We start from the raw sequence: 27,803 nt of genomic DNA on the forward strand, positions 1-27,803 counted from the left end.
ATCAGCTGGGCTAATCAGCCAAGAAGACATGAATTTCACTGCTCACACCCTCACCTGCCCCTCACTCTCTCTGCACAATGTGCTGCTGGGAAACACACACAGATCCAAAATATAGGCAACTTAGGCACTTTAAGCCAAAAATACGGTAACTTTATTCGGTTTTATGAATCAGACAATGTAAGTCTCAAGTTAAAAAGATTTAATGGGATCAGTTTAGTACTTCGACCAGTTTATCTTGTCCTATATCAGTTTCTTTCAAGCTCTCATCAAAGAACTTTTCATTTTTGTGATGGATAATGTTCTGTATTTTCACTATTGACCAGCTCAAGGTTTCTGAGATTTCAAGAGCAGGTAGTGAAGTGGCAGAAGCATTTCACAAATAAAGCCCTAATCCTGGGAGGTCATTCATAGTTAGGTTCTCGACTTTTAACCCACTCTTTTAACCATCCTTTCTCTGTAGATTTAGTAACAGCAGTGGCCAGATACCTAACTCCTGCCTGCCTGTTATGCTCCAGTGCCTCCACAGAGGCATGCCAGGCATTCCAGGAAGCTTTTTATGGGTTTCATCCAGGCTCCAGCCCTACTGCAAAAGCACCCTCCACGCTAGAGGGACTACTGTGTTAGGCAGCCTGGACCTTTTAAAGATTTGTTGCCTCTTGCAGTCACAATCATATTTCTCAGCTCCCCTTAGCTGCAGCAGATTGTTACCCCTCCAGTTCCCTTCTCCTCGCTCTCTGTGGTCTCTCTTTCTCTCTCTCAGCGCTACAGAATTAAGTATTTTCCATGCCCCTGAAGAGTTGGTAACATCATCCCATAAATTTCAACTAAACCTCAGGCGCTACGAGATCACAAATAATTTTTGAAGTGTTCGTTCACTGACTAGGCATCCAACTTCAGCAGAAATCTGCTGAACAAATAACTTTAACCTCCTTACACAGAAAACATATTCCTTTTAGCAGCTTATTCAGAAAAATAAGCTCCTTTACAAGCTATTTTCGGTTGAGAGAAAATATATTCATCCCAACAGAGCTTGTTCTCTAACAGGTCACTTTCCAGTTACATATACTTTTTTGAAGCAGTGGAAGTCATGCCTTTGAAAGGGTTCCTGCTTTATCCCAGATTCATTTAAAAGAGTTTCACATGTCAACTGTAAGATGCATTTCCTTGCTTTTGATTTCTCTTTCATACCTTCACCCTTTTGCTCTTTGTATTGTCTATTCACATTTTTTCAATAAAAATCAATATAAAAATAAAGCTAACAAAGATAAATAACAGGGATCCACCACATTCCTGTGCAGTCCGCTGGCTGCATGATAAACTCACTCAACGAATTTCACGCTCCAATAGTTCTCTTTAAAGCTCAAACCCCAATAATTTTATATTTCTCTTGCAAAAATTCTCTGAGCACCCTCTTACCTAAGTGGCAGGTCAGTCATGCCGGGACTCAAAGCATCTCCTCACAGTTGATGTCCACTCACTCCAGCTTATGACAATTAACAGTATCTCCATCATGTTGCTAATTTGTTCTTTTTTTACTTGACATTATATCATTTTTTTCTGAAGTGTCCTGGTTTCAGCTGGGGTAGTTAATTGTCTTCCTAGTAGCTGGTTTAGTGCTATGTTTTGGGTTCAGTATGAGAAGAATGCTGGTAACACACTGATGTTTTCAGTTGTTGCTAAGTAGCGTTTAGACTAAGTCAAGGATTTTTCAGCTTCTCATGCCCAGCCAGCAAGAAGGCTGGAGGGGCACAAGAAGAAGTTGGGAGGGGACACAGCCAGGGCAGCTGACCCCAACTGGCCAAAGGGGTATTCTATACCATGTGACGTCATGCCCAGTATATAAACTGGGGGAAGTTAGCCTGGGGGTGGATCGCTGCTCGGGGACTTAACTGGGCATCAGGTGGTGAGTGGTAAGCAATTGCATTGTCTATCGCTTGTATGTTCTAATCCTTTTATTATTACTATTGTCATTTTATTAGTGTCATCATTGTTAGTTTCTTCTTTTTATATTCTATTAAACCGTTCTTATCTCAACCGACGAGTTTTATTTCTTTTCCCAATTTTCTCCCCTATCCCACTGGGTAGGGGGGAGTGAGTGAGCAGCTGCGTGGAGCTTAGCTGCTGGCTGGGGTTAAACCACGACATGAGGTTTACTAAAAAGTGTTGCGTTTTAACACATGAATACTCAATCTTTATCAAGCGCACCTTATTCAAACCTGTCCTTTCCCACCTAAGGATACATTACCATCAAAGCTGCTAGGCCTCATCTGCGCTGGAATGTCACCATGGATTAGTTTGCTCGCTTTATTTGCAGTGACTTACCTATATCAAATTGAAATGCATCCGTGCAACTCTGCTATGTCGGCCTAAGATACTTTCCTTGTTAATCATTGCATCCACAACTTTACGCTTGTTTGAATTAGCTGCTCAGCATTCCAAGCATTTATCATGTGCGCAATGTTAACTCACTCAGGTCTATAATTTTCAGCATGCTGTGGCACGTTTACAAGAAAGTACAGGAATCCTGGGACTGAGGTCAAGCGAGCAGACTCCTAGGAGCCTCCTGTCCCACCAGCAGTGCTTCACAGCCGCTCTCCGGCATCCCAGAAAGCGCAACACCAAGTCTCTGCGATTTGGAGAGTCATTGGTGCAAGCCAGGCAGCAGGTGTGAATTTTCGTCTGTGGATTTGGCCGCTCAGTTTCCATGGTTCGCGGCAGTATCTTCCATCGGGCATCGTTAGGCAAGTGCCACCATGCACGGAACTCACAGGGCTTGGCGGCTTATCGCGGTCCTCATTTCCTTGTCGCCCTCAGAGCCACGGGCGTGTGGGCTGTGAAGATCCCACCAGAGCTGACAGGCAACGCTGTCGGCCAAGAAGCGAGGGGTTTCAGCCAAGCCGCCCGCACAGCAGAAGGGCAGCGTGGGAGCCGAGGGTCGATGCCGGGCACAAGGCCGCTGCCGGGTACGGACGGGCTGCTGCAGCTGGACCGAGGCGGTGGGGAAGGGGGGCTCGTGCCCCGGGGAGTTTCCCCTGGAACACGTTCCCTTTTGCTGTATCCTGTTCTGGAGGGGACGTGAGGAAAAGGGCAGAGGAAGACTCGGGGGAATGAAGAGGGTTAAAGCGCCCGGTTTATTCAATTCAGCACAATGAAACCTGAGCGAGGGATAGGTTTATACGCGGAAAGGAAGGCCCTTGTAAGCGCGTCGGCCTCCCCCCGGCGAGGACCCTTTACCACGCGCTCCCCACGGCGCTGCCTTTCCCCTCAGGAAGGCCGCGCGCACGCCAACGACTCCACGGGCCACCCCCTCGGGGCCGGCGGCCGGCGATGCCTGGCCCGGCCCGGCCCGGCCCGGCCTTGCCCGGGCGGGCCCGGCGAGCCCCCGCCATCCCCGAGGCCGGGCCTTCCTCGGCGGGGACGGGGCACGCAGCTGCCGGCGGCGGGCAGAGCCGTGAGGGGCCGGCGGCTCCCGCCCGCCCTCCAGGGGAGCGCTGCAAAAGCGCGCGCCGCCTTCCCTCCGCCGGGCGGCGGCTTGGCCTCGCCGGCTTGCCGTAGCGGGGGCTGGCAGGGGGCCGCCGCCGCCGCTGCCGCCCGCCGGTGGGACTTCCGTGCTGGCGGGGCCGTGCCGCGATGGCGCAGCACGGGCCGAGCGTCACGCTGTCCCTCACGCTGCCCATCACCTGCCACATCTGCCTGGGGAAGGTAACGGCGTCGCCGCTGCCCTTCCCCCTCAGCCCGGCGGCGGGTGCGGGGAGGGGGGGGAGGCCCGGCCCGGCCCGGCCCGGCCCGCTCCGGTCGGTCGGTGGCTGCTCGGGGGGCCCCGCGGCGGCCCGCAGCCCTGGCCCCGCCGCGTTTGTCTGTTTTAAGGGACGGCGGGAAGAAACTTGGGGCGTGGGGTCCCTTCCCCGGGGGGGGGCCCGCCTCGGGGATCCCGTTCCCCGGCTGCGGGTGAGGTTTGTTGCCACCGTTGGGGCGGGGGGGAACCGTGAGCCCCCCCCCCCCCAACCCCGGCGGGAGCCTCCCGGAGGCTGTTAGAGGGGGCTGGGGGCCACAGGCCCCGAGGTCGCCCCCGCGCCGAAACGTGGGTGTACGTATGGATCTCAGGGTGAAGGTTTTGAGGTTTGGGGTTGTTTTTTCTTCCGCTATCAGTAGGATAATCTGCTTTAAAACAGGAGGTGAGTTTGTCTTTAAGCGTGGTGCTGTGTCCTAGAGGACAAGTGAAACAAAGCAGGGATGCGTAACCAAGTGGATTTTAAAAGTACGGAGCAAAACTGCAGCAGTCTGGAGAAAAAGTTTCCGTTTCCTCTTTCTGACCCTTACTCAGTCCCTTTCTCTTCTCCCTCGGGAAGCCGAGCGCTCTTGCTAGTCTGTTCTTCCCTGAAAGCCCCAGAGCTAATTTCATGGCTGTCACTAATTGCTTCTCAAATTCTTTGCTCATTCCCCACTACTCTTTTTTTGCTCGTTTCCTTGCGCTCCAAAACAAACCAAACGTCTTAAAGCACAACAGTAATTACAAGGGAAGAAATGGCCTTCTATGTTTGGCATTTACTGACCGGTTTCTTTCTACCTCACGTGGCCTTTACTCCAAGACGGTTTCTGCTGGAGTGATAACAAAAGAATAGGCACGTTTGATGTATAAAGTAGGTGTAGTGCTGGCAGTGAAAGTAGTCAGACGTCTCTCAAATCTCTTAACTCTGACAAAGTGATGCTTTTAGCAACCATGTTTACTCATTTCTTGGCTTTTCTGTGGAAGCCAAGCAAGACTTCCTGGCTGTGGTCCTGTTACCTCTCCTTTTCTATTTATCTGTTTAATGAAAATGGAGGACAACACATATTTACTGTGTCTGTAATGCACAGTGGATACTCCTGAAAAAGAGGAGAGCGAGATCAAACTGACAACGTATTTGCTATTTGACTCTGACCCTAGTGAGTTTCTAATATAAACACTTGAGAGATTCGTTAGGTATTGACTCATATTTTGCTATAATGCCACTGACTTCAAGCCACTGTTTCATACTTCCACTTCTTTTCTGGAGTTGGTCAGGAGGTGTTGTGCCTGAGTTTGTACTGGAAGAGATTTCCACGCTCTTCTTGCTTGGTATCTTGCATTGAGGTTATATATTAGCGTTATATAAGTGAATCGACTGGTGATACCCGTAATGAAGGTATTTGAATGCTTTCCTTTTTAGATGCGTGAAGCTGTTTAAATTTTGCCAAAGTTGACAGCTCTGGCTGTCCTTTTTTTGATACATATCTTTGTCTCTAGCTTGGAACTTCGTTGAAAAACTTCATCAGAAAAAGCTCTTCTCAAGAGTAAGATCAGAGGAAGAAAAAGTTACTTAGTTTAAATTAAGAGAAAAATCTTGCCAGTTTTGTCCTGTCTTGCGGGGGGGGGGAGGGGGGGGGTGGAGCAGAAAGTGTCATGGAGGGTTGACATATTCTAATACTTCTGTGATTTGTAGTGTAGGCTTCAAATTGAGTAGAAAGCCTACCCTACAATCAGAATGTACCTCTTTCTATCTGCAAAATTTGCAAAGGACTGACTGCAAAAATAGCAACTATTCGCTGTGCATGATGGTGAGGAGGTAAAAAGAGATATTGAAGAGAAACTTATTCAATAATGTCAACCAATCATTGTTTTCAGTGAAGCAAAAATCTTGGTGCGAGGACGGGACACGTTAGCCCATTTTGTTAGGGTGAACAGTGTCGTAAAGTATATTGGCAAGATCTGCATATAACCATTTATAATAAGAGTTAATTGCTTGATAAATTTCATGTTTGTCACCTGAATGTTCTTTTAACACAGTCTGGGCTATCTTCTAACATATCCGTATTCATAATTAGGGAGCAGATCAGAAGCTATCTGCACCAGGCTGTTAAGTTTACTTGTGCTAGAACGACTGAAGGTCTCTGTCTCTCCTGTTGGTTTTGGTGTCGACAGTTTGCTTGGGCACTGGCGCACAATTCTGCGTGTGTTGAAACCCCCTAGGATGTCTGGGGATGCGTTCACTGCTGTCGGTGTGCTTGCTCTTCCATGCGCCTGCTCCTCTGTTAATACTGCTTGAAGGTCTAGAAGTGCCTTCAAAGTGACATAGACATGTACAGGATTTGATTTTGATCTGCCTGAGTATCGCATTATGTGTGGGGGCAAAATTAGGAAATTGCTCAAAATCATCTAGCTGATCAAGCCGTCTTAAGCTGTAGTCTTTCTAGACATTATGGTCAATTAAGGAACCGAAACTGTGCTGTAATTCAAGTGAAATGTGTTTTTTAGTAATGAGTCTGTCACGATCCCCCACCCCCCAGGCTTGTCACAGTCGGTGGCTCAGGGACTCGGTGAAGGGCGGCAGCACCCCCAGCCATTGTGTGGCATTTCAATAGCGGCCGCATGGATTGCTTTGTGTGGATCCCGAGCCAACAAAAGTATAAACCTCAGCCCTGAAATGAAACTTGTAAAGGTGTGTAAATCAGAAGCACTGTACCCTGGAGAGTAATAAATGTGACTTACTATTTTGCTAGAGATATGGAGTAATCATTCACTTGCAAGAAGTGCGCTTCCATGTCAGGTTTGGGGTAACTGAGGGTCTCTTGCTCCCCAGGGGGGAGACCTGCACTCCTGAAATGTCTTTTCCTGTTTGGATTATTTTATGTTATTCTGCTCTGTATCCTATCATCACCATCCATATAACTGTTCTCTGAGTAAGAAGGGAGTAAGGCTAGTGAAAAAGTTGGGGGTTTTTTCTTCTAGCTGCTGGTGGGAAGGCTGGAGAAAGCATTTTTTCTGATAAAAAGCAGTAAATAACAAGATTAATTTTTTTTTTTTAGTAATTGAAATTGTAATGTTTAAATGTTTCCAAAGCATTGGTGTGCTAATGCTTGGCATTAATCACAAAAAAGCCTCCTTAATTAGAGGTGAAAGTGTGCAGACACTTGGAGGAATTGCTTAGTCTCTCTCTATTCACTCCTTCAGTAACTCAAGTTTCTATCTGTGTATAGGTAAATCCTTTGGCTCCCAGGACTGTCATAGGGGAGATTTTAAAAATACTGTGAATCCTGTAATGTGACAGAGGCATAGACAGTAAATGGGAAAAGAAGCTGAGAGCTCTGGGCCTTAATTCAGATCTGTGTGTATTTCAGTGGTAAAATGCTTGGGTTTTAGCTTGTGCAAGACTGATTGTATGGATATGATTACTACAGGACAAATCTAATCTGTTTTCCCAAGTGGTTATTGCCTGTCCTTTGCAGTTGCTTGCTTCTCCCTGTCAACGTTTCATTTTTCCTTTTTAGTTTCACTACTTTACTAATAGAATGAAAGAGGAAGATCTTGGGGATAATGAGGACTTCATTTAAAGTTGAAAGGATTTTCTTGAACTTGGGTTTTAAGTGCCACACAGTAGAAACTACAGTAATAGATACTGATACCTCTGTGTCTCAAAATGTGTTTCTTGGGTAAAATATTTATTTCTAAGACCCCTAACACAGACACTAATGTTAAGTCTTAAGAGATTTGAGAGTGCGTATTACAGTAAGCTGTAACAGAAGCTGCAGTAAGGCATAGATATAGGGGAAGGTCTTTTACTTCCATATCCTATTTGGTCCCTGTGTGCACACTTACTTTTGAACAGGGTTTATAGTTAAATGACAAGAGAATAATGCATTGTCATTAGTATTTTCTAAAAGTTTGTTTACCCTGCAGTTTTGGAAGGGGAGTGAAAGCTTCTTGAAAGGATCTGTGTCTGATTAGAATATTTAATCCTTCAGTTAGCTGCTCTGTTCTTGGGTAATGACTTATTTAGTAGCAATGCATATCTAGCAGGCGGCTTGAATTAGTGATTGCTCGTTCATGTTTCTGCTCTGTGGTTTTGGCCCTTATCCTTTTCAAATCTGATTTCCATGAAGCTGATTATGTGCAGGCTAGAGTTAATCTGCAACACTGTCCGTTTCAGTGACACCTCTTCCAAGGCAAAGTGTTGGTTGTTGCCAGGAGCGATCCCTCATTCCCTCGCTTTTGGAAATCAGTTAATGCGTGTCTTTTGGTCTCCTGCCTAGGGACACAAATGCATTTCACTGGAGTGGTTGGCTGCAGTTCTTGGAGGTTGTGGGGTGAAGGAAGGGTGCCTGCCGCACCATGTATTAATGAGCTCTTGGAATCAAGGACCCTAGTTTTGCAAAAATGGTTATAGCTTTGGTGCCTTCAATAACAGGGGAGTTTGGTGTTGTGAGTGAGGAGGTTACTCCTAGCTAGCCCTGTGAAACAAGTGTCTCTTTCCTGCAAGACCAGACTTGCACTGAGAGATGGAGTAGTGTATTTTCATACCGTTACCTGAAAGAGTTTTTAAGTATTCATAGTGTCTTTCTGTTTGCTTTCTTTTAATTTCTTTTTTTTCCCCTTAATACTAAAAGGTCCGTCACCCAGTCATCTGTGTCAACAACCATGTCTTCTGTTCCATTTGTATTGAAGTGTGGCTGAAGAACAATAATCAGTGTCCAGCTTGCAGGATTCCCATCACACCTGAAAATCCTTGCAAGGAAATTATAGGTAAGGACAACTTTAGGTTTTGAAATAACTTTCTGGTATTTGCTGCTGGAGGAGATTCTTTTGAGTCCAAAGATGTCTGGATATTTTTTCCTCTATGTATTTTTTACTAGTGTCTAAGGAAGTTCTGACTTTAAATCTTTCCAGAAACATATGTAATAGCTGTAAGGTAAAAATTCCAAAGATGATGTGTATATTAATGGCTAGATTAATCAAAGGCAGAAAGTACCCCATGGCTTTAATGATTGTTTTTTTAACAATGGTTGGACGGTGCCTTTAACTGAAAAAAATGCATCTCACTTGAAGTACTCCTCTACCTATGCATTAAAACCTGTTGACCTAAGACAACAGCATTTACCTGAGAAATAGTGTACTTAAATCCAGAATCTTGAATGTATGCGGTCTTTTTTCTTTTTATTTTGCTTGTTTGTTTTGTTTTGTTCATCATTTCTTCTGTTTTGCTTTATTTTTAAGAAAATGTCTCTTAGCACAGAGCTACAACACCTAAATGTGGATCTGAACTTCCGCAGAGCTAGGAAATACCGTGATCTTTATTTGACATAAAACATCAGCTCTACCATTTGGTTCTGAGAAAAAAATGTCTCTGAACAATCTTATTTCAGAAACTTACACTATCTTGTACTAATTAAATGTATGCTTAGTTCCCGCCGCCCCTCCCAACTCTGTTTTAATAGTATGGTCTTAAATAAGATAGGATTCTGTCAAGGAAAACACAAAGTTGAAAAATCAAAAAGTTGTCTTCCTGCTGTGGGGCAGGATTTTGACTTCTGAACATCACTAGATACTCAAGTTTAACGTGTTCTGAAAATGACAGGACTTTAAATCTCCCATGGTAGTAGATTGGTCTAATATTAGCTCTATTTGTAGTTGATAATATGAAAAGCACTGTAAGGTGGATTACTAGTATTGAATTGACTGAAAAAGAAGCAATGTTAGTGTTTCTTTCATCCTCTGCTGCTTTAGGAGGAACGAGTGAAAGTGATCCTATATTTAGTCCAACAGTCAGAAAACACCTACGTAAAACAAGGCTTGAATTGCTCCACAAAGAATATGAGGTAAGGACATGAGAAGTGTTGTGACTTTCCAGATGAACTGCAGCTGTTAAATTACTGCATACAACTGGTCCTTTTGCTTTGAGTCCCATTTTTAATTTGAGTAAAGGATTATACTGGATCTATATGAAACTCAGCTGTGTTAAAATCCCACCTTCTGGCTAAGGTTACAAAAGAGCATTTGCTGGGAAGTGGTCCCGCTGAAGTCATGGTGATATTCTCTCAATACTACAGGTAGCCAAGTACAGCCAATTCTATAGTTTTGTGGGAATTCCACCCCCAGGTGGTATGGGACGGTTTTCTTTATGCATATTGGGTGTTGGGGGCTTTTTGCTTTGTCTTTGATAGAAAATGTTTGCATTTGTGAAGTAATTCCCTTGTTGCTCAGGGAGACTAAATTCCTTCTTAAAGAATATTGCCCACTGTAACCTTCTGGCATAGGTTAATTCTTATCACTATTGCTTTATTGTTTTCTGAAAGTGAATGCTTGGAAGTTTATCTCCGCTCTCCTGCTGGAAAAATATTCTCTTAGGAAGAAGGTGAAAAGATGTTAATAAGGAATATGCTTAGCTTGTTTTCTCAGCTGTTGTTTCCTTAGTAGCAGCAGTGTGAAGACATCACATATTCTGCAAGAAAACCTGTCTCAGGGAAGAGAATGAGAGAAAGGAAACGGACACTGTGTATATCCTTAACACTGGGGAAGTAAGGGCTGTCTTTTATGACAAGCTTGCCTGTAGCTCAGCTTCTTTCATCCTCTGTGAAAGGAGGAGTCAGAAAAAGGAGGTTCCTTGCCTTTCTATTCAGTCAACTCCAAAATCACACAGATAGGCAGAGGATAACACAAATCTCTTCAAAAACCTAAATTTAAAATGGTTATTCTCATGCTGGGGGTGGGGGTAGCTTGATTATTCATGCAAATATGCCTTGGATTTATGTAAATGGCATATGTGGCCTCTTTTTAGTAATCTGACCTTGAGCAACTCAAGTATTTAAGTTGGTGAACAATGTAGAAGACATGTTTTCAGGAAAAATTATTTCTTTTATCCCTTTAACAACAGGCTTTTGAAGGTTTTTGCTTCTCTGTGGCTTCAGACCGATACAGCCAAGAGCTTTGTTCTTTGCATTTTGAGTCTTTCCTAAGATGTTGCTACTTTTGTGTAGCTGGAGCAGCCTCTTCCAGGCAGCGTTCTGTCCATTTTGAATCTTGAGACTTTCAGCATCCGAACATGTGATGTTTCAGAATGATTATGAGAAAAACATTCTCAAGTAACAGAAAATGAGTCAGCAGAGGACGACCTTAAGAACACTCTTGATACAGGAAATCCTCCCTCAGAGTGCCCTAATAATAGATTCATGTTGCTGAATGCTTTGAAGCTTTTGGTCTGCCCGCCAGTTTGTTCAGGGTCCTTTATGTAGTCAAGGGATTCCCTTCACTAAAACCTTGACTATGCTTGAGTGTGCAGGTTGATTAAAATCCTGCCTAGAGCACAATACATAAGCATACTTAGATATATATGTAAGTGAAGGTATGCATCTGGGCTTGCCAGAACCCATGTTTCTAAAGTGCTGTGGGAACCTGCCAGTATTATTTAATTAAATCTCATGCATTATTTTAATTCCTGAATTTCTGACACCTTTAGGATGAAATAGAATCCCTGCAAAAAGAAGTGGAAGACCTGAGAGGTAAAAATCTTAGTTTACAGACACAGCTGAAATCTCTTCTGGATCCTACAGCATCAGCTTTGTCTTGCCAAAATGAGGAAATTAGCCAATCAGCAAATGAAGCAAGTACCAGCGGCACAGAAACCCCAGAGGAATGGAGCAAAAAGCTGAAAGCTGCCAATGATATATATGAAAAAGTGATGGATAATGTGGAAAAGCTAAAGGAGGTAATAAATACATTTCTTCCTCCATCTTGTAGTATAACTGTTTCATGTTAGTTAAACGGGAGTGAGGGCTAGCATGACCTCTGGGTACTTCATAGATCCAGTATAAAGAGGAAGAAATTGAATTCCAGTGACTGTTGGTGTATCATAGTATTTCCATATAGCATTTGCAAGTGTCAGATGTTATTGCTTGTTCCAGTGAGTCTTGTATGTGACTCTTCCTCAACTCCTCTGTCACTCTATGGCTGGGTAATTGGATTATAGCAGCGCTTGTCACCAGTATTGACGACCAGATTTTTCAGGCTTGCAATAATCTATATAATATATCTATTTTACAACATTCAGTGGCCAAACACAGTACAGTTGGCTGAGGCAGATTTTGCACTATTGCCCTCCCTGCTAGCCGATATTTTTGGTGCAATTTGCTGAGACAGAGTAACTTGACCCCTTGACCGAAAATAGACAAGCTTCAGCATTTTATGACCAGAAGATCCTTTACTGGAAACCTGCAGCATTTTTATACATCTTGAATGTAATATAAAAGAAAACCTGGTACTGCAGAAGGAGGGATGCAGGAGATAGTCGTGTGAAAATACATCTAAATAAAAATATCTTGCAAAATCTACCTGCAGGCACAAGAAGGATCACCTCAAACATTGAAGAAGAGCGAAATTTCGAGATTAATTTGAAAGGCAAGGTGGAAAGAACTGGACTTGCATTTATTCAAAATGCTGCCTTTATTTCTTCTATTAACAGTCCTGGGTTGCCTCCTGCAAAACTGAAGTGCTTCATGTTTAGGACTTTTCTTTTTTTCCTTTGTAAGCATTAATAGTGTTTACACTTTTCCTGTGCTACAGACTCAGAGGCCCACATTATACTGTTCTGCCATTCTGTTGTTGTTAATGCGACACTTCTAGATTTGCCTCTGTGTAGTCTACAGTAAATTCTGGCTCTGATTGGACTGTGTGATAAACACTAAAAGAAATAAACTGAGTTTCCAAAACAGACTTAAACGTTACAGGCTGGGACACATCTTCTGCCCTCCTAAGAGGATCCCAGGAGCTTCAGAGTCACTTGTAGTTGGCAAAAGGGCAGTCTCAACGAAGAGTTCTTGTCTGCATAATTTTTTTTGTATTTTTTTTTCCATGAAGTTAAACTGTAGTGTCTCTCTTTTTTTTTTTTTTTTTTTTTTTTTTTTTTTTTTTTTTTGTGGTGACTAAGGTTTTTAACTTTTTCTCTGGGTAAGTAAAAAGAAGAATATAGCAGGGACTGAGGGAGGGGTGTGTTTGGGTTTTTTTCAGTACAACTTCAGCCTTAGCAAGAAAAAGTTTTTAAGTTTATGGAGCCTCTGAATTTAGTTAAGGGTTAGATATGAATAGAGGTTTAGATGGGTTTTAGGGACCAAGTCTTAAACGGTGACCATAGAATCATTTAGGGTTGGAAAAAACCTTTAAGATCATAGAGTCAAACAGTCTATTCCCATCTGTTCCCTGTTCAACAGCTGTTCAATTCCAGAAGTACCTAAGTCACCTGGCTCTTCTTTTAGACCTTGTTTCACTTCTGAGTGTGCACTGACCAACCCCGGTCTCAACGGCAAGAGCTGTTCAGTCTGAACAGCCAGACCTCTTTCCACGTACACTTAATCTGGAACCAGAAACCTTCTTATACCCTAAAGTACCTGACCCAGGAGCTTCAAACACCCATTGCTTCCCAGTGGCACAGGGTCCCTCAGAAAATGTGGTTGCCATCACCTTTCTTTTTAAAACCAGACTCAGTCAGGAAATAGCAGCCACCTTTATTATTTATCTTTTAATGTCCTAGAGCAGAGACTCCCAAAGTAGGCATTATTACTTTGAGTGGAGTTGTAACTAGTATGGAAGAAGACCAGTAGTAGAAGTACTAGACAAAGTACACTTATTAATAATGGGGTTATATGAACTCATTAGTCTAGACATTGTGCTGCAAGTGGGGATCCCTTGCAGATTACTGGTTTGGAGGATAGAGCACTGTCTGGAAGGAGGACACCAAAGAGGTTCAGTCCTGCCTTGCCGCATGCCAGATGGATGCCCTACCTACTGACTCTACGCAAGTCATGCAATTTCCTATTTGATTGTTTGGCTGCGGGAACCGTGTCTCTGGAAGGAGAGAAAGGTCTCGGCCATGTTGTCAAATGGTCTGATGCTCCTTTGGATCTGAGGTGTCCTGGATTCTTACTCATTGCTTTCAGGATAGTTTTTTGTGCTTTTATTTTTTTAAACACCAAATAGTTGACTCTCAGACACCCAAGCCCTGGGCTCACCCTTGCCATTCCTTCTTTACCGGAAGTCTCTATCAGTCCCTATTTACTCTTTCTGCCCCTAGGAATATTATGGTGTCGGTGGGGGGAGGATGGTGTTTGTTTGTTTTTTTTTATTTTCCTGCTCCATTCCCCCTATCCCCCACTGTCTTAGCCTCACCTGGAGAAGTTGCTGGGGATATTTCTGTAAGCATTTAGAGTTTTCTGCCTCTCTCCTTGCACTGTTTGATGCTTCTGAAAAAGTACATTTCACTCCTGAGCCCAGTTGCATAGCTCCTTCTTTGGATCTAACTCTAGATCATACTTCTATTATGCAGTCAAAGTATCATCTATTTGAGACTGTGAATTACAAGTCCTGGACTAGTGGTGCCGTTTTCAGCATACAGAGATTGAGCAGACTACGAAGTGCAGAGTATTTTCTACTTGTTAGGATAGTGGCATTCATTGTTCTGAAACACGGCGGCAGGAAAGCTTCTCTTTATATGAAGTATCTTGTTAACAAGGGTGTCTGCTGAACTGAGAAGAAGGAATTGACCTCAATTCAAGGAGTAAGAAGGGTTGTGAATCGGGAGTCCTAATCACAGCATCCTGGAAGAAAGTGAAGAAAGACTGCAAATAGCTTGTCATAATGGATTTACATCCTCAGGATAACTATGCTTTAAAAACAAGCCAAAAAACCCAAAGTAATCTTACTCTAATTTGGAATGGGGGAAGCTGTTCAACATTAGTTTTGCTGATACCTGCACATTGTAATGTTAATGTACTTAACGTATTTAGTCATGTGGAAAAAAAAAACATGGAATTGCCATTAGTACATCTCCTTAATGACTTTCTGTGCTAACTAACATAGCTGTGTTTATTTCCCTAGATAGGACACTTGCGATGTATTTTGGGAATATAAATAAAAAATGTCTGTTCGCTATTCAGTTTTGCAAGCCATTTCCCTTGGTGATTTTTAAGTGGTGTCCCTGTCTGAAGGCTGTTTCCTGCCTTCAGATTTCTAGTTCTGTCTCTTTAAAAAGGAGAAACAGCTTGTCCTATAAATTTTAGAAGTAATTTCTGTTTTGTTGTATACTTATTTTTTTCCTTCTCTTTTCCTTAGGCAAATAAGAAACTGAGCATGGAAAACAATAGCCTTTTAAGAGAGAATTTGCGACTAAAAGCTGAAGTTGATAGTAGATCACCCCAAAAGTATGTGAATATTTTAAAAGCTACCATATTTTATTTATGAACTGTTTAACTGTTGTAGGACTTTAATCTAAAACTGTGGTGGTGTACATGGTGTCGCGTATGAGTCTCCAGGTAGACTTTAGAATTTTTATCCTCATAGACTTGGGTGACAAATGAACTTACAGAATAGCAGCAAGTGTACAGTGAAGGAATGTGACATGACTACAAGTGCTATTCCTTGCGTTATCTGGCCAATATTGAGGGACTGGACTTATTAGTTGAATTCTACAGTTAACTTACTTTTGTAATTGCAAAATTTCTAAATCTGGTATATGGTCAAAGTAGAAGGTCTGTTACTGAGTGCAGATGTTCTGGTTGTTTGTATTTGGTTTTGTTTTGTTCTTCCTTCTGCTGCCTTCGGGGTTTGTTCTGTGGACTTAGGCTCCTTGTTCAAGAAAGTCTCTGATAGCTTTGTCTGGGCAAGATACGTAGAATTGATCATTCCCAGAACTGACACCTGTGTTTACTACTCTGTTTAAACAGTTAAAACATCAACAACAATGACCTCAAAAAGCAGAAGCTTTGCCATACTAATTACAGCTGTGTGCTAAGGTACCTCTCCTTTGAAGTACTTTGTGAAGCAACATGTTCATATTTTTAAAGTTGTGTTCCTTTCTTTCATTGGTTTTCTACCTTTCTTCTCTCATTGGTTTAGAACTTAGAAAGGTAAGAGCAGCATTGGCTGAAGGTTTATACAGTGCTTTTGAGGCAGGGGCGTGGGGGGCTCCTATGAAATATGAGAAGAGAGCTCTCTGGATTTTATTCTAGTTCACAACTCACTTGCTGGAAGATTAAATTCATCCTTATAGAGAGCTTGCTTGCCAGACTGTTTGTCATTCAAGACTACAGGAAAGAAGATGCATGATCCTTGTGCTCTGCTGTTAAGTGCATAAAAGTACATTCCACCCTGAAGTCCCCTAATAAGGGAGATAGAGCCCTGTTTAAGGTCTTGGCAATGGAGAGGGCTTTAATGGCATGGAATATTTTTTTCCCATAAGATTCAAGAGTGAGTTGGCAAGGATAGCAAACTTGAAAAATAAGTAGTTATAACTAAATAAATCCTAGAAAAGAAGAGCTAGGAGAGACCAGGTAATCTAACTTGATTTTTACTTTACTGATGTCAAGTAAACTCCCCAGTGGAGAGAATTCCCATTTCTTCTAGCTTGTGCATGCTTTACCATCCTGTTGGTCAGGAAAAATTAGATACCAGAGGGGCGGAGACATGAAGAACTAGTTTTTGTTGCAAGCTGATTATTTTCCCATCTTTTCCCAGTGTGGCCTAAAACAATAGCCGGTCACTTTCTTCTTTAGAAGCACAGATATAGCCAAATGTTATTAGAAATTGGCCTGTTTTGCAACCCAGATGCCAGCTAGATTGGCTTGTCTGTGTCTCTACTATTAAACTTTTTTTAATTATTTTTTTTTTAAGTCTCCAGAACAAATAGTAACATCCTAACTCCCTGTTGGGAATGATCTTTGGCCCATGATAACTCTAGAACTGTGCATGGGAATTGAGTACGTGCGTTGAATCAGGCTTCAACTGGCCCAGGAACAATTCAGACACTTCAGGAGGGTAGACAATTGCATGTCTGTACCCTGCTTTTGCTATCTTCAGCTTTGGTTTTACTTTGAGCCCAGTTGTGTACTACAAGAATTTAAGTATATGCAAAGAAAAATTTGCCCTGGAAGAAACCCTTCCACACCTTAAACTTAGAAATTTTGATTCACCCTACCTATACCCATTCAGTCCTAGTCATGTCTTCTAGACTTTAGTGTGCCCAGTTCTTCTAGATAAGCGTGACTTAAGTAAACTTCTGATGTACTTGGTTTTGCTGTACTCTCGTGGCTCTCCAGTGTCTATGGTTTTCTGAAGCAATAATGCTTGGAACTGGGTACTAGATTCCAAGTGAAGCCTCAGTAGCACTAGGTTGAACAGAAAAACTTGTCTTGTGTCTTGCTACATCTTATATTGATATCTTGCAATACGCTTTTTATTGCTTCCTTTTACCTGGCACTACTAGTGCAAATGCCCCATACCAGTTCTGCTAAATAGCAACTTAGAAACTTACCTTCCTACCTCATTTTGCATTTGTGTTGCCAATGTCCCATTGCAAAGTGTGGGACTTTACCCATTGATTGGCTTTCTTCAGACTGATGTTTTGATGCACATGTCGAACTTAATTCTTTTGAATTCCAGTAACATCTTTCAGGTGGTAGGAAGTCTCTTCCGTCTTAGTGTTGCTGGCAGACTTTATAAATTAACTTTCACACTTGTAGTCATTAGTCTGGTCAATATTTAGACCAGCCGTAACATCAAGACAGTTTTTAAATGTTTTTTTCAGTTCTGATGAGAAACTTTGACAATATCTAAAAAGTCTTTCAACTAGGCTTCACACACTGAGCAGGGATTGCAGTAACTGCTTTCTTACCTTGCATATGAAATGAGAATTGAAGGCATCAGAGCCCGACGATGTTGCTATAATTAAACTTTTCTGTGCAGGTATGCTGATTTGCCAGTACAGTTGTTGCATTCTATTCAGAATGTTCAGAAGGTAATTTTTGTAAAAAGTTTCTGAATGGCTCTCTAGTGCAATTTAATACAGCTGCTGGATTGGATCTTTGGAACTTAGTGTCAGCAGGATTGTTTCATTTGTCATGTATTTTTTAGCTTCAGATTGTCAGGTATGGATTTGTGCTTAAACAACTGGCTAGATAACTAACTAAAACTTGTATCAAATTGTTTTTGAAAGGATTTGTCAGTATTCAGTCCCCTTATCCCAAATACAGTTCAATTTTTGCGTGATGACACTGGGGCTAAATACCACACCCTAAATTATTTTAGTAGGCTTTCCTTTATAGCAAAGGAAACACTGATGGCAGGTGAATGATCCCTTTGTAACACAGACTTTACCTCTGACATCACAGGAAAAATATAATTAGCCTTCTTCAGTGGTCAATAAAAAAACTTCCCTTTTATCATAGTCTTGACTTGTTTTTTTCTGTGTTTGCATCCATTAAAACCTGCTGAAAAATGTTATTTATGTCAATAAAATTGACATCACAGCCATGCCAGGGATTTTTACACAATTTTTTAATTGATGGTGCTGATTGATTAGATTTTTTCTTTTTTTCCTTTTTTTTTTTTTTTTTTTTTTCCCTGAAACATTTTTGAGAGTAGACCTTCACCAGAATACCATACAATCACATAGTTGGGACATAGTTCTGAAAAGCAAGTAGAGTAAGTTCCTTCCTCTGATCCTTACCAAAGACCTGCATTAATCTCCCCTTTGTTAGGCACGTCAGACCGATTGTTTGGTGGTTGTTGCTTGCTCTTTGGTCTTTCTCTTGAGTGATTTTCAGTGGCTTCTGTTTTCCTGATACAGAACAGGAAAACTTCCAAAACTTAAAGTTTTGCAGGATGATAAAGCCCTATTACTTCCAGCTCTACTTAAAATAGAAAACTGTTAGGTCTGTTGGCAAGGCACAATGGATCTAAAAGCATTTTTGGCAAAGGGATGTTTGCTTTTTACCTGAAGGAAAATAACTAACAAGTCCATCTACTCCAGGGTATAGTGTATTTTATGAATGGTTAGATTCGAATTAGCTTGAACCAGACTTCTAGGCTTCCTAGGAGTCTTTTCCCTAAATATTTAATTTCTTCTGCCAGTTAAAATCCCAGTCTGAAAAACTATCTGTAACATGCAGAAAATTGTTGTGTTATCTCTTTTCTCTGGTTTTGTGAGTTGTTTTATTGTTTTGTTGGGGGTTTTTTCCCCCTTTCTCCTGTTTTACTGTTCATCTTGTCTAGATTTGTGACTCCAGGTACCTGCACACTGAAATCTAAGGCTGTTGATTTTTTAGGTAATTCTATACAACATCCAATTTTTATCTAACTCAAATATTTCCACTTATGCCAGACTATTTAATTCAGTCTGCATTTCACTGAGCCTACAAATAGGCTTCTAGTAGCCTGTGTTCAGGGTGCAGAGGGTAAGAATGCTGCTGTCTTCCTTGATAGAAAACAGGGTTTCTTTCTCAGCTCCCTGCAAGCTTGCTGTCCCAGAGGAGTGACACTTTCAAAGACCAGCTGCAGTGTGGCCTTAAAAGTAAATAGGAGAAAATGCTATTTAGTAGCCTTCAAAACAGCTTTGAGTTCTTGAGTCATAGCATTAAATCCTAAGGAAGCACCCGCTCCAGATGTGAAGATCTAAACCTTAAGCAGATGGGTAAGGACATTCAGATCTCACTGCTTGGTTTTGTGGGTTTTCTGGTGGGGTTTTTTTGTAGTAATTCTGTGTTAATCCTTTCTGATTTATGCAGTTCACTGACCGCAGGTATAATCTGGAAGGCCACTGCTGCTTCAGTGAAAGATGTTAAATGTTTGGAGAGGCTTTGCACATTTGTTTGAATTCACCCAATTCCCTAAGTGAAAGGAGAAGCTCTTTTCAAAGAACGTACCTTGACTATTCTTTTGTTCAAATCCTGCTGCTCTGCGGTCAGCCAACAAACAGTAAAGCTTAGCCTTACTCATGTGATGTGAAGGAAGTGCATTTCCCCGATGTTCAGGAGAGATTTCATGAGGAAACCCGTGTGTCTTCAGATTGGTTTGTACTCTCTGAATCGTGCGATGGAGGGGATTTACTGCCCAGTATTTGCTCATATTGAAAATAACTTGTTCTTTTACAAACTTAGAAAATTAGCTATAGCAAGTGTTTCCACTACTTCCTTCAAGAAGTAGCAGTTGTATGCTCTCTTCTGTCAGCCAGCCTGGTCTGCAGAATGGAAAGCAGTAGTAGGCTATACCCAGGCCTACCTCTTCAGTGGAACCAAATTCCATTACTGATATTATTTTTTTTCTTTTTTCTGGCTTCAGATCTTAAATAGAGCAACATGCTTGAGGTATAGAGGTATATCTCTTGACTTTTTTTTTTTTTTTTTTTTTTTTTTTTTTTTTTTGCTTGCTAGGAAAAGGTCCCCATCTGACAGTAACTGGGTTTTCTTCTTAAAAATGCCTATGCAAATATGACTCACTTCTAAGGCAATTGTATATAACCTGGGATATTGTCAAGATGTTGCTGCGTATCACCTTTCATAGTGCATGTAGAGGATGGTTGCAGAACTTGTTTTTGTCCAGCTGCATCTAGTACATGATACCACAGAAGGGCTGTAGAAACTAGTGGGGCTTTCAGCTGTTTTGTTCTGGGGTTTCCTAGCCCTTTCTTCCCATCTAACTGCAGAACACAAGTGAAAAATGTGTATCTAAATGATGGGACTGGGTTTGGTTGTGCACACTGGCATTGCCCTGATCTCCAGCTGTGACAAGGCCTGACTGTGCCTTGTCACTTCCCACTTCTCACCCTTGGTCTCCTTTGGACGATGGATCATGCTCATGTATCTGAGCCACAGGGCAGTCCCCAGTCTGGGCCATCAGGTGATCAGAACTGAAGAGTCACGTTCCATGGCATCCTTGCAGCCCCAGTCTTCTGTAAATGGTTATATAGGAAAACTATTTGCTGCAGCTGCTTACTACCCACAAAGACGTTTGTTTGAGGTTGTGTGGTTTTAAACTGAGTTGGCTGATCTGCTACAGTCAGTGGTCACTGATGTGTGAAAATAAAACCCTAAAGCTGAATTTGCAGAACTGATAGGTAAGAAGACAAGAAACGACTGAAGAAGTTTTTCTCTTGTAGGTGGGAGACTATTAAACTTCCCAAACTTCTTCAGGAGTACTTAAACGTAACTGAGGGAATGGTTGTCGAATAAAGTGAAAGAGGGTTACTCAAACATAGCTATAATGTTAGTTCTTCTTGCTCACTGTAGGTCAGAGCTGACTGCACCTTTCTGTTTGGTGTCAAGTTAGAATCATGCTGGGACAAGGACTCTGACTGAAGAAAGGTCCTGAAATACAGGGTTCAAGTGCTTATCTAGACATGCAGTATCACCTCAGACACTGTAGTATATCCAGTACACCTGCCTGGGGCTGGCAGCTGTGATATAGGACCTATAGGGCACCTATATCCTTCCAGAGTGATAGCTGGAGGCCAGCAGTCATGTAAAAGACCTTAGGCCATCTAAAATGTCACTAGGTGTCTGTATTGAAGGATCCAAATCCCACCTGAATGTCTTTTCTATTCACTTTAAGAGTGACCACTAGTTTCTCTGGCCTTTCAGTTTTCTATAGAAAGGATGTACTTGAAACAAATGTAGTGATACAAACGCATTTTTAAGTGATACAACTAGAGAACAAGAACCTAACGCTGAAAAGACTTTGTCCATGCGTGAGGATATGAAAAGTGCTCTTTACCACATATATACTGAATACCTTAACTTCTAATGAAGAGTGTATCAACTTGTTACCGAGTGTGAAATGGGTCAAATACTTCAGGAAAAATAATTTATCTAGGGTGTCAGGCCATACTTTAATTTATTTTCATCTAACTGTACTGCATTCTATTATTATCATCACCAGACCATATGTTTTTGGCTATGGCACAGCTCACTGTACATCTGAAGGGAAAAGAAGAGGAAATCTCTTAGGAGAGTGGTTTGGTTTGGGGAGATGGGGAGGGTTTTGGCTTCTTTAACCAAAATATGCATGTCTTTTAAACTGTTTGCTGACCTGTCAGATCAGTTACTGAACCACCTATGTCATGCTGTGGTCTGGAGTAATTGGTTTAAATATGTGTGTTGTAATACGGCTGTCTTAAAAATCCATGTCCTTGAAAATCTGGGAAATAAATGCATGCAAGTCTCAAAGCAGGAACAGGAAGCAACCACTGTTCTGGTGCTTAACTGCAGAGGTAACTGTTAGTAGGCAGCATGTCATATGCTCCATTTCTGAAAACCAAAATTCCTAACCTCTTCCCTCTACAACAATTAATATATTAGTGATGCTATTTGGCTTTGAACGACACACTGTATTTTTTCTTAACCTGAGGACACTTGTTACAAAAGTTGCACTTGAGAATACAGTGGTTCTTCCTCATAAGCAAATCTCAGGCTGTCACTAATGCTATTTGCATTAAATAAACATATTACAGCATTCTTCCATTAAAAAGGAATTGCCAGGTATGCATATAAATGTAAACATGTTTAATTTTTATGTCAAAGTGTCTGTCACAGCAGACCCCAGAAAATCTTGCTTATTTTACATAAGCATTTTTCCCCATCTCTCACTTGGCTATTAAGCTAAACCGTATTTCTGCATCATTTTAATGTCCTTTATTAAGCAGCGTAGGGTTCACTCCTGTAAGGCTGTGTGAACAGGTCTGTTAGAGAAAGGCAAAATAAGTACTTTTGGATCACCCAAGGAAGCAGGAAGGGTCTTGCTTGGGCTCTGCTGTGCTGCAGTGGCTCCTTTGGTATTTTAAACCAAAATCTGGGTTCCTTTTACTGAAGGAGGGAATAAGCCAAAATGTGTTGTATATGAGGATGCTTATTTCATTGTAACCCCCTTCACCTGAAAATATAATTGAAACATTCCGGAGCTGTCTGTGATTCTGCTTTTATCTAGTTTCATAGGGGAGAGGGAGGAAGTCTTGTGCACCTTTTCTCACATTTCCCTCTTGCATGCAACCAGAAACGGAGAAACTGCTATAATCAGTTGAGAAAACTTGTTACCCGTAGAGTAAGCAAATGAAAAATGGTCTGTCTTCATTTTTTTGAAGACAAAGGTAATTGGGTAGAGGTAATGCAGAGGTGGGAGGGTGCTTGCCTCGGTAGAGTTCCAATCCAGCCAGCTTCTTTCAGGGGAAAAAAAAAAATCATACTAAGCGAACACTCCTATTCTAAACAGAAAACTACTGCCTTGCCATTTTGTGTCTACAAAGCAGTGTGTGGCACATACCAAAACTGTGCAGAGCTTAGGCTTATCTGATTTAAAAAGTAGTCTAGTAGCAGTTCTGTGAAAGAACTGGCTTAGACTGTTGTGTGAGTCTTCCCCACCACTGAACCATCTACACCAAAATCTTCAAAAGTCCTTTAAATGTGCAGAAGCAGTTGAATGATGAGTATGTCAGTAGATGTGGTCGCTCGTGCCCAACTTGTTTGGGGCTTCTAATACCTCTTATTCCTTTCCCAGACTGCTCACTTAACGGTATTGCAGTTGTCAGCACAGAGCAGTTTCCTACTGCTTTGGCCTCAGGAGTTGAAGACCGCCTTCAGACCTCACTGGTCTAAGGGTTTTAGTGGGAGCATTTTGCAAAGTAGTGAGGGGATGGAATGGGGAAAATGGAATGGGAATTCCCTGTGACTCTGAAAGATGCAGAAGGAGGGACAGACAGACAAAGAAACAGGGTGGAAATTCCAGGCAATGTTTGTGCTGGAAGAGCGAATATAAACTTGTGCTGTAACATGGAGCTGCAAGATGGAAAGCGGAGGTTAGTGTAAGCCCACGTACACAATTGTCATTTCTTTGTGATAGAAAACCTTACGTGTCAGAGTTGTAGGGTGGCTGCAGGTCCTTCCCTCCTTCCTAATAATACCGGAACTTTAATTGTTTTTCCTTTCTGTAAATTGAAAGCCTCGAATGGAGCAGGGAATTCCCTGGTGCCTACCTGTCAGTGACAGGTTAGAATTAGTCGGGGCATATAGCTGAAACCTTCACCTGCCCTCTGGGGAAGGTCAGTCTTGAAAGCTAGTGGAGGATGGGGGGAAGGCAAGTCTGTATCTTGGCAGTTGAAAATGTGCTCAAGCTGGAAGCCCCACAAACACCCAACTTTCACAAACCACAAGCAGCAGGTTTTTTATATTGGAGTCAAGGAAGAAATTAGATTGTTCCAGTTGTAAGGCTCAAAAAAACCCAAGTAACTCTGAAGTAAGTGGAAGTACCAACCACTCGATGGCCGAGGAAAAGCTGTATATCTAACAGGAGCATAATTGAAATGGTCTATATAAGTATTTAAACCACCTCAAAGGACTATTGCAATTTCTGAATTTCATATTGGCATTTTATATTTGGCAAGGTGACATTGTGTAAGAAATGTATTGTAAAACACTGCTGTACTGTGGGAAAATGATTGAATGTAAATATTTCAAGATGTGGACCACTGTACAAATGTTACCATAAATCTTTGCCATTGTTTTAGGGGATAATTCTTCATGCATATTTGAGTTGAATTGATAGAACCAGCCCCTGGAAGGGTAATCTGCTTGTTATTGCCTTACTACCACTAATAGTTTAATTTCAGTTTTTCAGGTGTTCACTCCACCTGTACATTATACATGAGGATTTTTTTTCATAATTAGCAGAGAAAAGTTCTGACTTTTGTTTTCAAATCAACACAATGTTTAATAGCTTTGTTCTTTCTTGAAATAAGCTTGTAAAGCACCATGAGAATATCTTTTTCAAGCTTAATATTTTCTTTTTTTCTTTTTTTTTTTTTTTTAAACTTCTTGCAGGTTTGGTAGGTTTACAGTAGCTGCACTTCAGTCCAAAGTAGAACAAAGTGAACGTGAAATGAACCGTCTAAAAAAGGCACTGGAAAGAAGTGATAAATACATAGAAGAAATGGAGTGCCAGCTTTTACAGCTGAAGAATGCAGGCGAAGGAACCCAGACAGTGAGTGCTGTTAGTGAGAGAGCGCTTTCCACAGATGCTAAAGGAGCTGAGAGCAATGAAGATACAGCATGTTTGAAAACCCAAGTTGAGGAGAAAAAAGCTTTGACTACCAGTCAAAGTCCTGACAGTCTTGAACAGCTGACAAGTGGTGGAACTTGTTTAAGCTCTTCTAGTCAAGATGGTTCAAATGGCTCAAATACCCAGTGTGCCCCAAAGAAAGAACTATTTCCAGGCTGTCATGGGGTTCTCCTGGATGAAAATACTACAAATATGGATGCCTGCTTAGAAGAGCAGTGGAATAAAATTGAGGAATGTACCCCATATAAAGATGAAGAGCTTTATGATCTTCCACCACCGTGCACTCCTTTTCTGTCTCTCAGTCGCCTTCAGTTGAACACTCCTGATGGAAAAGAAAATGCAAGGAAACCATCAACATTCCTAAGAAAACTGAAATTTGAAGAGTTTTGTGACACTTCAAATGACTGTAGCAAAGATTCTCCAGAACACAGCACAAGCAGCTGTAATAGCGAAAAGAAGCTGAACTGTTTTACTACAGGAAAATCAGGTTTTTGGGGGACCTGCCCAACAAATTTTGCTGAGAACTTAGATTTTGATGAATCGGAGCAAAATTCAGTGGCTGGTCAGTCAGATGAGACCTCAGCAAAGTCCAGTGATAAAACAAGTTCTTGCTTACCTAAAAGGTTACATACTCTTTGCTCTTCTGAAATGAATCGCACAAGAACCTCCAGTGAGGCATCTATGGATGCTGCCTACCTCGATAAAATTTCCGAGTTGGACTCAATGATGTCCGAATCAGACAACAGCAAGAGTCCATGCTATAATTTCAAGTCCTCTGATCTTGATAATTCTTCAAAGTCAACAGAGTGCTCTAAGCTTCTGAATGAAACTGAGAAGAAACTGGAAGAGATGAACGAGGAACAGACTATGAAGTGTCCAGAGACAAGCGATCTAGCAGTTGACAGAGCTGGCTGGAAACCTGCTATGTTTTCCATCCTCTCCCCATCTGAGCTAGATATGAATGACCACTTTCCACTGTTTGCAGGCCAAAACGTAGTGACTAGTGATATCAAACCTCCAAACTGTTTATTTCAAAGAGACTTTTCCCAGAGTTTGCTATTCAGTAACTCACAAAGGTTGTTTGAGGAACAAAAGTTTGGTTCCTGCTTTTTAAAGATGTCACCTGACCTGCACAATCAGCTTAATCCTCCTTGGGTGTCTTCCTTTATAACTGAAAGGAAAAATAAAAATGTCAGTCAGTCGACCAAGAGGAAAATTCAAAGCAGCCTTTCCAGTGCTAGTCCATCAAAAACCACCAAAAACTGACTCTACTTGGAAATCAAACGTGACTCAAAGTCGTCAACCTGCAAATGTTTAATATTTACAGGTGAACTTAATTTTTAATGACTTCCATGCAATCTGATCCTGCCTTTTTTGACTAGGTGAAGACTGAATGTTCCCTTGCCCATTACAAGCTCTTTCCTAGGGAAGAACCATTCCAGATTCTTTTCTTTTGGCTGGGAATTTTATTTACTTGGGGGGTTTGGGTGGTTTTTTTAAGTTTTCGGGTTACATGATCTTCCAGTTGTGAGCACAGCGAATGACTCCCTTGAACAGGACAGTTTTAAGTGGTCTTGTCAAATCAGTCATTTATGTAAGAATTTGTTTTAAAGGTTACGTTTCCCATTCCTAAAGATTACATTCTGTGCGTGTAAGGCAGCTACTGGCTATATATCCTATGGATTCATGAAATTGCTATAAAACAGTGTCAGTTTTGCCATAAAACTTGCCTCCCAGAGGAAATGTTGCTGCTTGGGCTGTTTCATAGCACTGTACTGTATTGAAACTCTTGTTTTAAGTGGGTGTAAGGTAGCAGCCTGTTTCTTTTCAGGGTTACAGCACTTCAGTTAGAAAACATCTCCTCTTTAACACTGCAAACATGGATTGTATTTTTTGAAGTTAAGCACAATTTTTAATTTAGTTCCCAAAAAGCATTGTTATTCTAAACGCGTTCAGTATGCCTGTATAGACCATAAAAATGGGTTTGTATGCTAATGTCTTGTTTACCTAATGTGCACTGAACATTTTACATTAATACTGTACCATTTTACATTAATACTGCATGCTTTTCTATGTGAATTGAATAAAACATGTTATAAGCACTGTAATCCTTGATGTCGCCTCAAATATTGAATTAGCAAAAAGAGAATGGGGAAACTTTTTTTTTTTTTCCGTAATTTGGAAAATACCTAAGTTCTGTAAAACATAAATGTGAGCTTATTCACCAAAAAAAAAAAAAAAAAGCAAATCTCCCTTCCTCCTCCTTGTTAGACATATTACCATTCTAGTGTCAGCATCGATACAGTTGATGGAAATGGCTTTCGGCCTCTCTGGAGGTGACTCTTCCATAAAGTATTGCATAGGTCAACATAATGTGATGGCCTACTACAGGCAGGAGACCTAATTAAGCAGCAGAGCAAAATTGGTTTCTTTGCATTATTGTGTTTAAGTTTTTTTAAGGGCATATTTAATTGCAAGATGCAGGTTTTTCTTTCTATATAGGCCTCTGACGGCATTTCGTACAAACAGACTTCCTCGCTTCATCAATACCTATGATACGAAAAATCTATATGCTGCCTTTTGTCCCTTTGAAAAGAGGGATAGCCACTTGGAAAATTTCAATAGGCTGGCTCATCTTTAGTAAAGTTAAGTCCTGTAAGTGGTTTGAACAAGAACTACATTTGACATCGTAATATGTGCTTGCATTCATGCGATTGAGTGTGTTCATCCTAAACTGGGACTTTACTTTTTGAGAAACTGCTTTACCAAAAAATCATCATGCAAACCATACATGTGAGGACCCTTTCCTGGTGACAGGCAGGATGGCATTGTGCTTTCATACGCTGCTTTCAGTATACTGCTTGAATTTTAATCTTCACAGAAAAATCTAGTTGTTCAATTTTAACATACTTTTCAGAAATCAGGGAGCTGGCAAAACCATCTGGACGTGAGCTGCTATGCTACTTGATTTGACTAGTTCTACTAATAAGTCAAAAAACGCTCCCATGATCTGACTCTTTGGGAGAAGAGGCAAGGGCTTCTCAATATACATCTCTATTACTTCCTTAAAACATCCTCGTATTGCAAAGCAATTGCAAATATGCAGTAAGTAAGTGTTAAGGTCATTGTTTTGTTTCATTGTGAG

The 27,803-nt window shown here is 41.4% G+C and overlaps 1 protein-coding gene across 2 annotated transcripts; it reads left to right on the forward strand.

The window, feature by feature from the left end:
- Positions 1 to 3,612: 3,612 nt before the first annotated feature.
- Positions 3,613 to 26,766, forward strand: OBI1 (ORC ubiquitin ligase 1). Of its 2 annotated transcripts, none has more exons than XM_049815921.1 (6): positions 3,613 to 3,702; positions 8,404 to 8,539; positions 9,521 to 9,612; positions 11,250 to 11,498; positions 14,894 to 14,982; positions 24,421 to 26,766. In XM_049815921.1, the coding sequence occupies exons 1-6, from the start codon at positions 3,631 to 3,633 to the stop codon at positions 25,922 to 25,924; spliced, it is 2,142 nt and encodes a 713-aa protein (XP_049671878.1). In that variant the 5' UTR covers positions 3,613 to 3,630; the 3' UTR covers positions 25,925 to 26,766. The 2 variants fall into 2 exon arrangements, with proteins under 2 accessions (XP_049671878.1, XP_049671879.1); XM_049815922.1 differs by lacking the exon at positions 3,613 to 3,702 and adding an exon at positions 6,129 to 6,458.
- The last annotated feature ends 1,037 nt before the right edge of the window (positions 26,767 to 27,803 follow it).

This window comes from Accipiter gentilis, chromosome 13 (genome assembly GCF_929443795.1).
Source record: "Accipiter gentilis chromosome 13, bAccGen1.1, whole genome shotgun sequence".
Classification (NCBI taxonomy): Eukaryota; Metazoa; Chordata; class Aves; order Accipitriformes; family Accipitridae; genus Astur; species Astur gentilis.

Excerpts from the sequence above, each read along its gene's own strand:
- OBI1 (XM_049815921.1), top strand. The coding sequence starts at position 3,631 with ATGGCGCAGCACGGGCCGAGCGTCACGCTGTCCCTCACGCTGCCCATC. Across the intron at positions 9,613-11,249 it reads TGCTCCACAAAGAATATGAG|GATGAAATAGAATCCCTGCA; the intron begins GTAAGGACATGA and ends TGACACCTTTAG. Across the intron at positions 11,499-14,893 it reads ATGTGGAAAAGCTAAAGGAG|GCAAATAAGAAACTGAGCAT; the intron begins GTAATAAATACA and ends TCTTTTCCTTAG.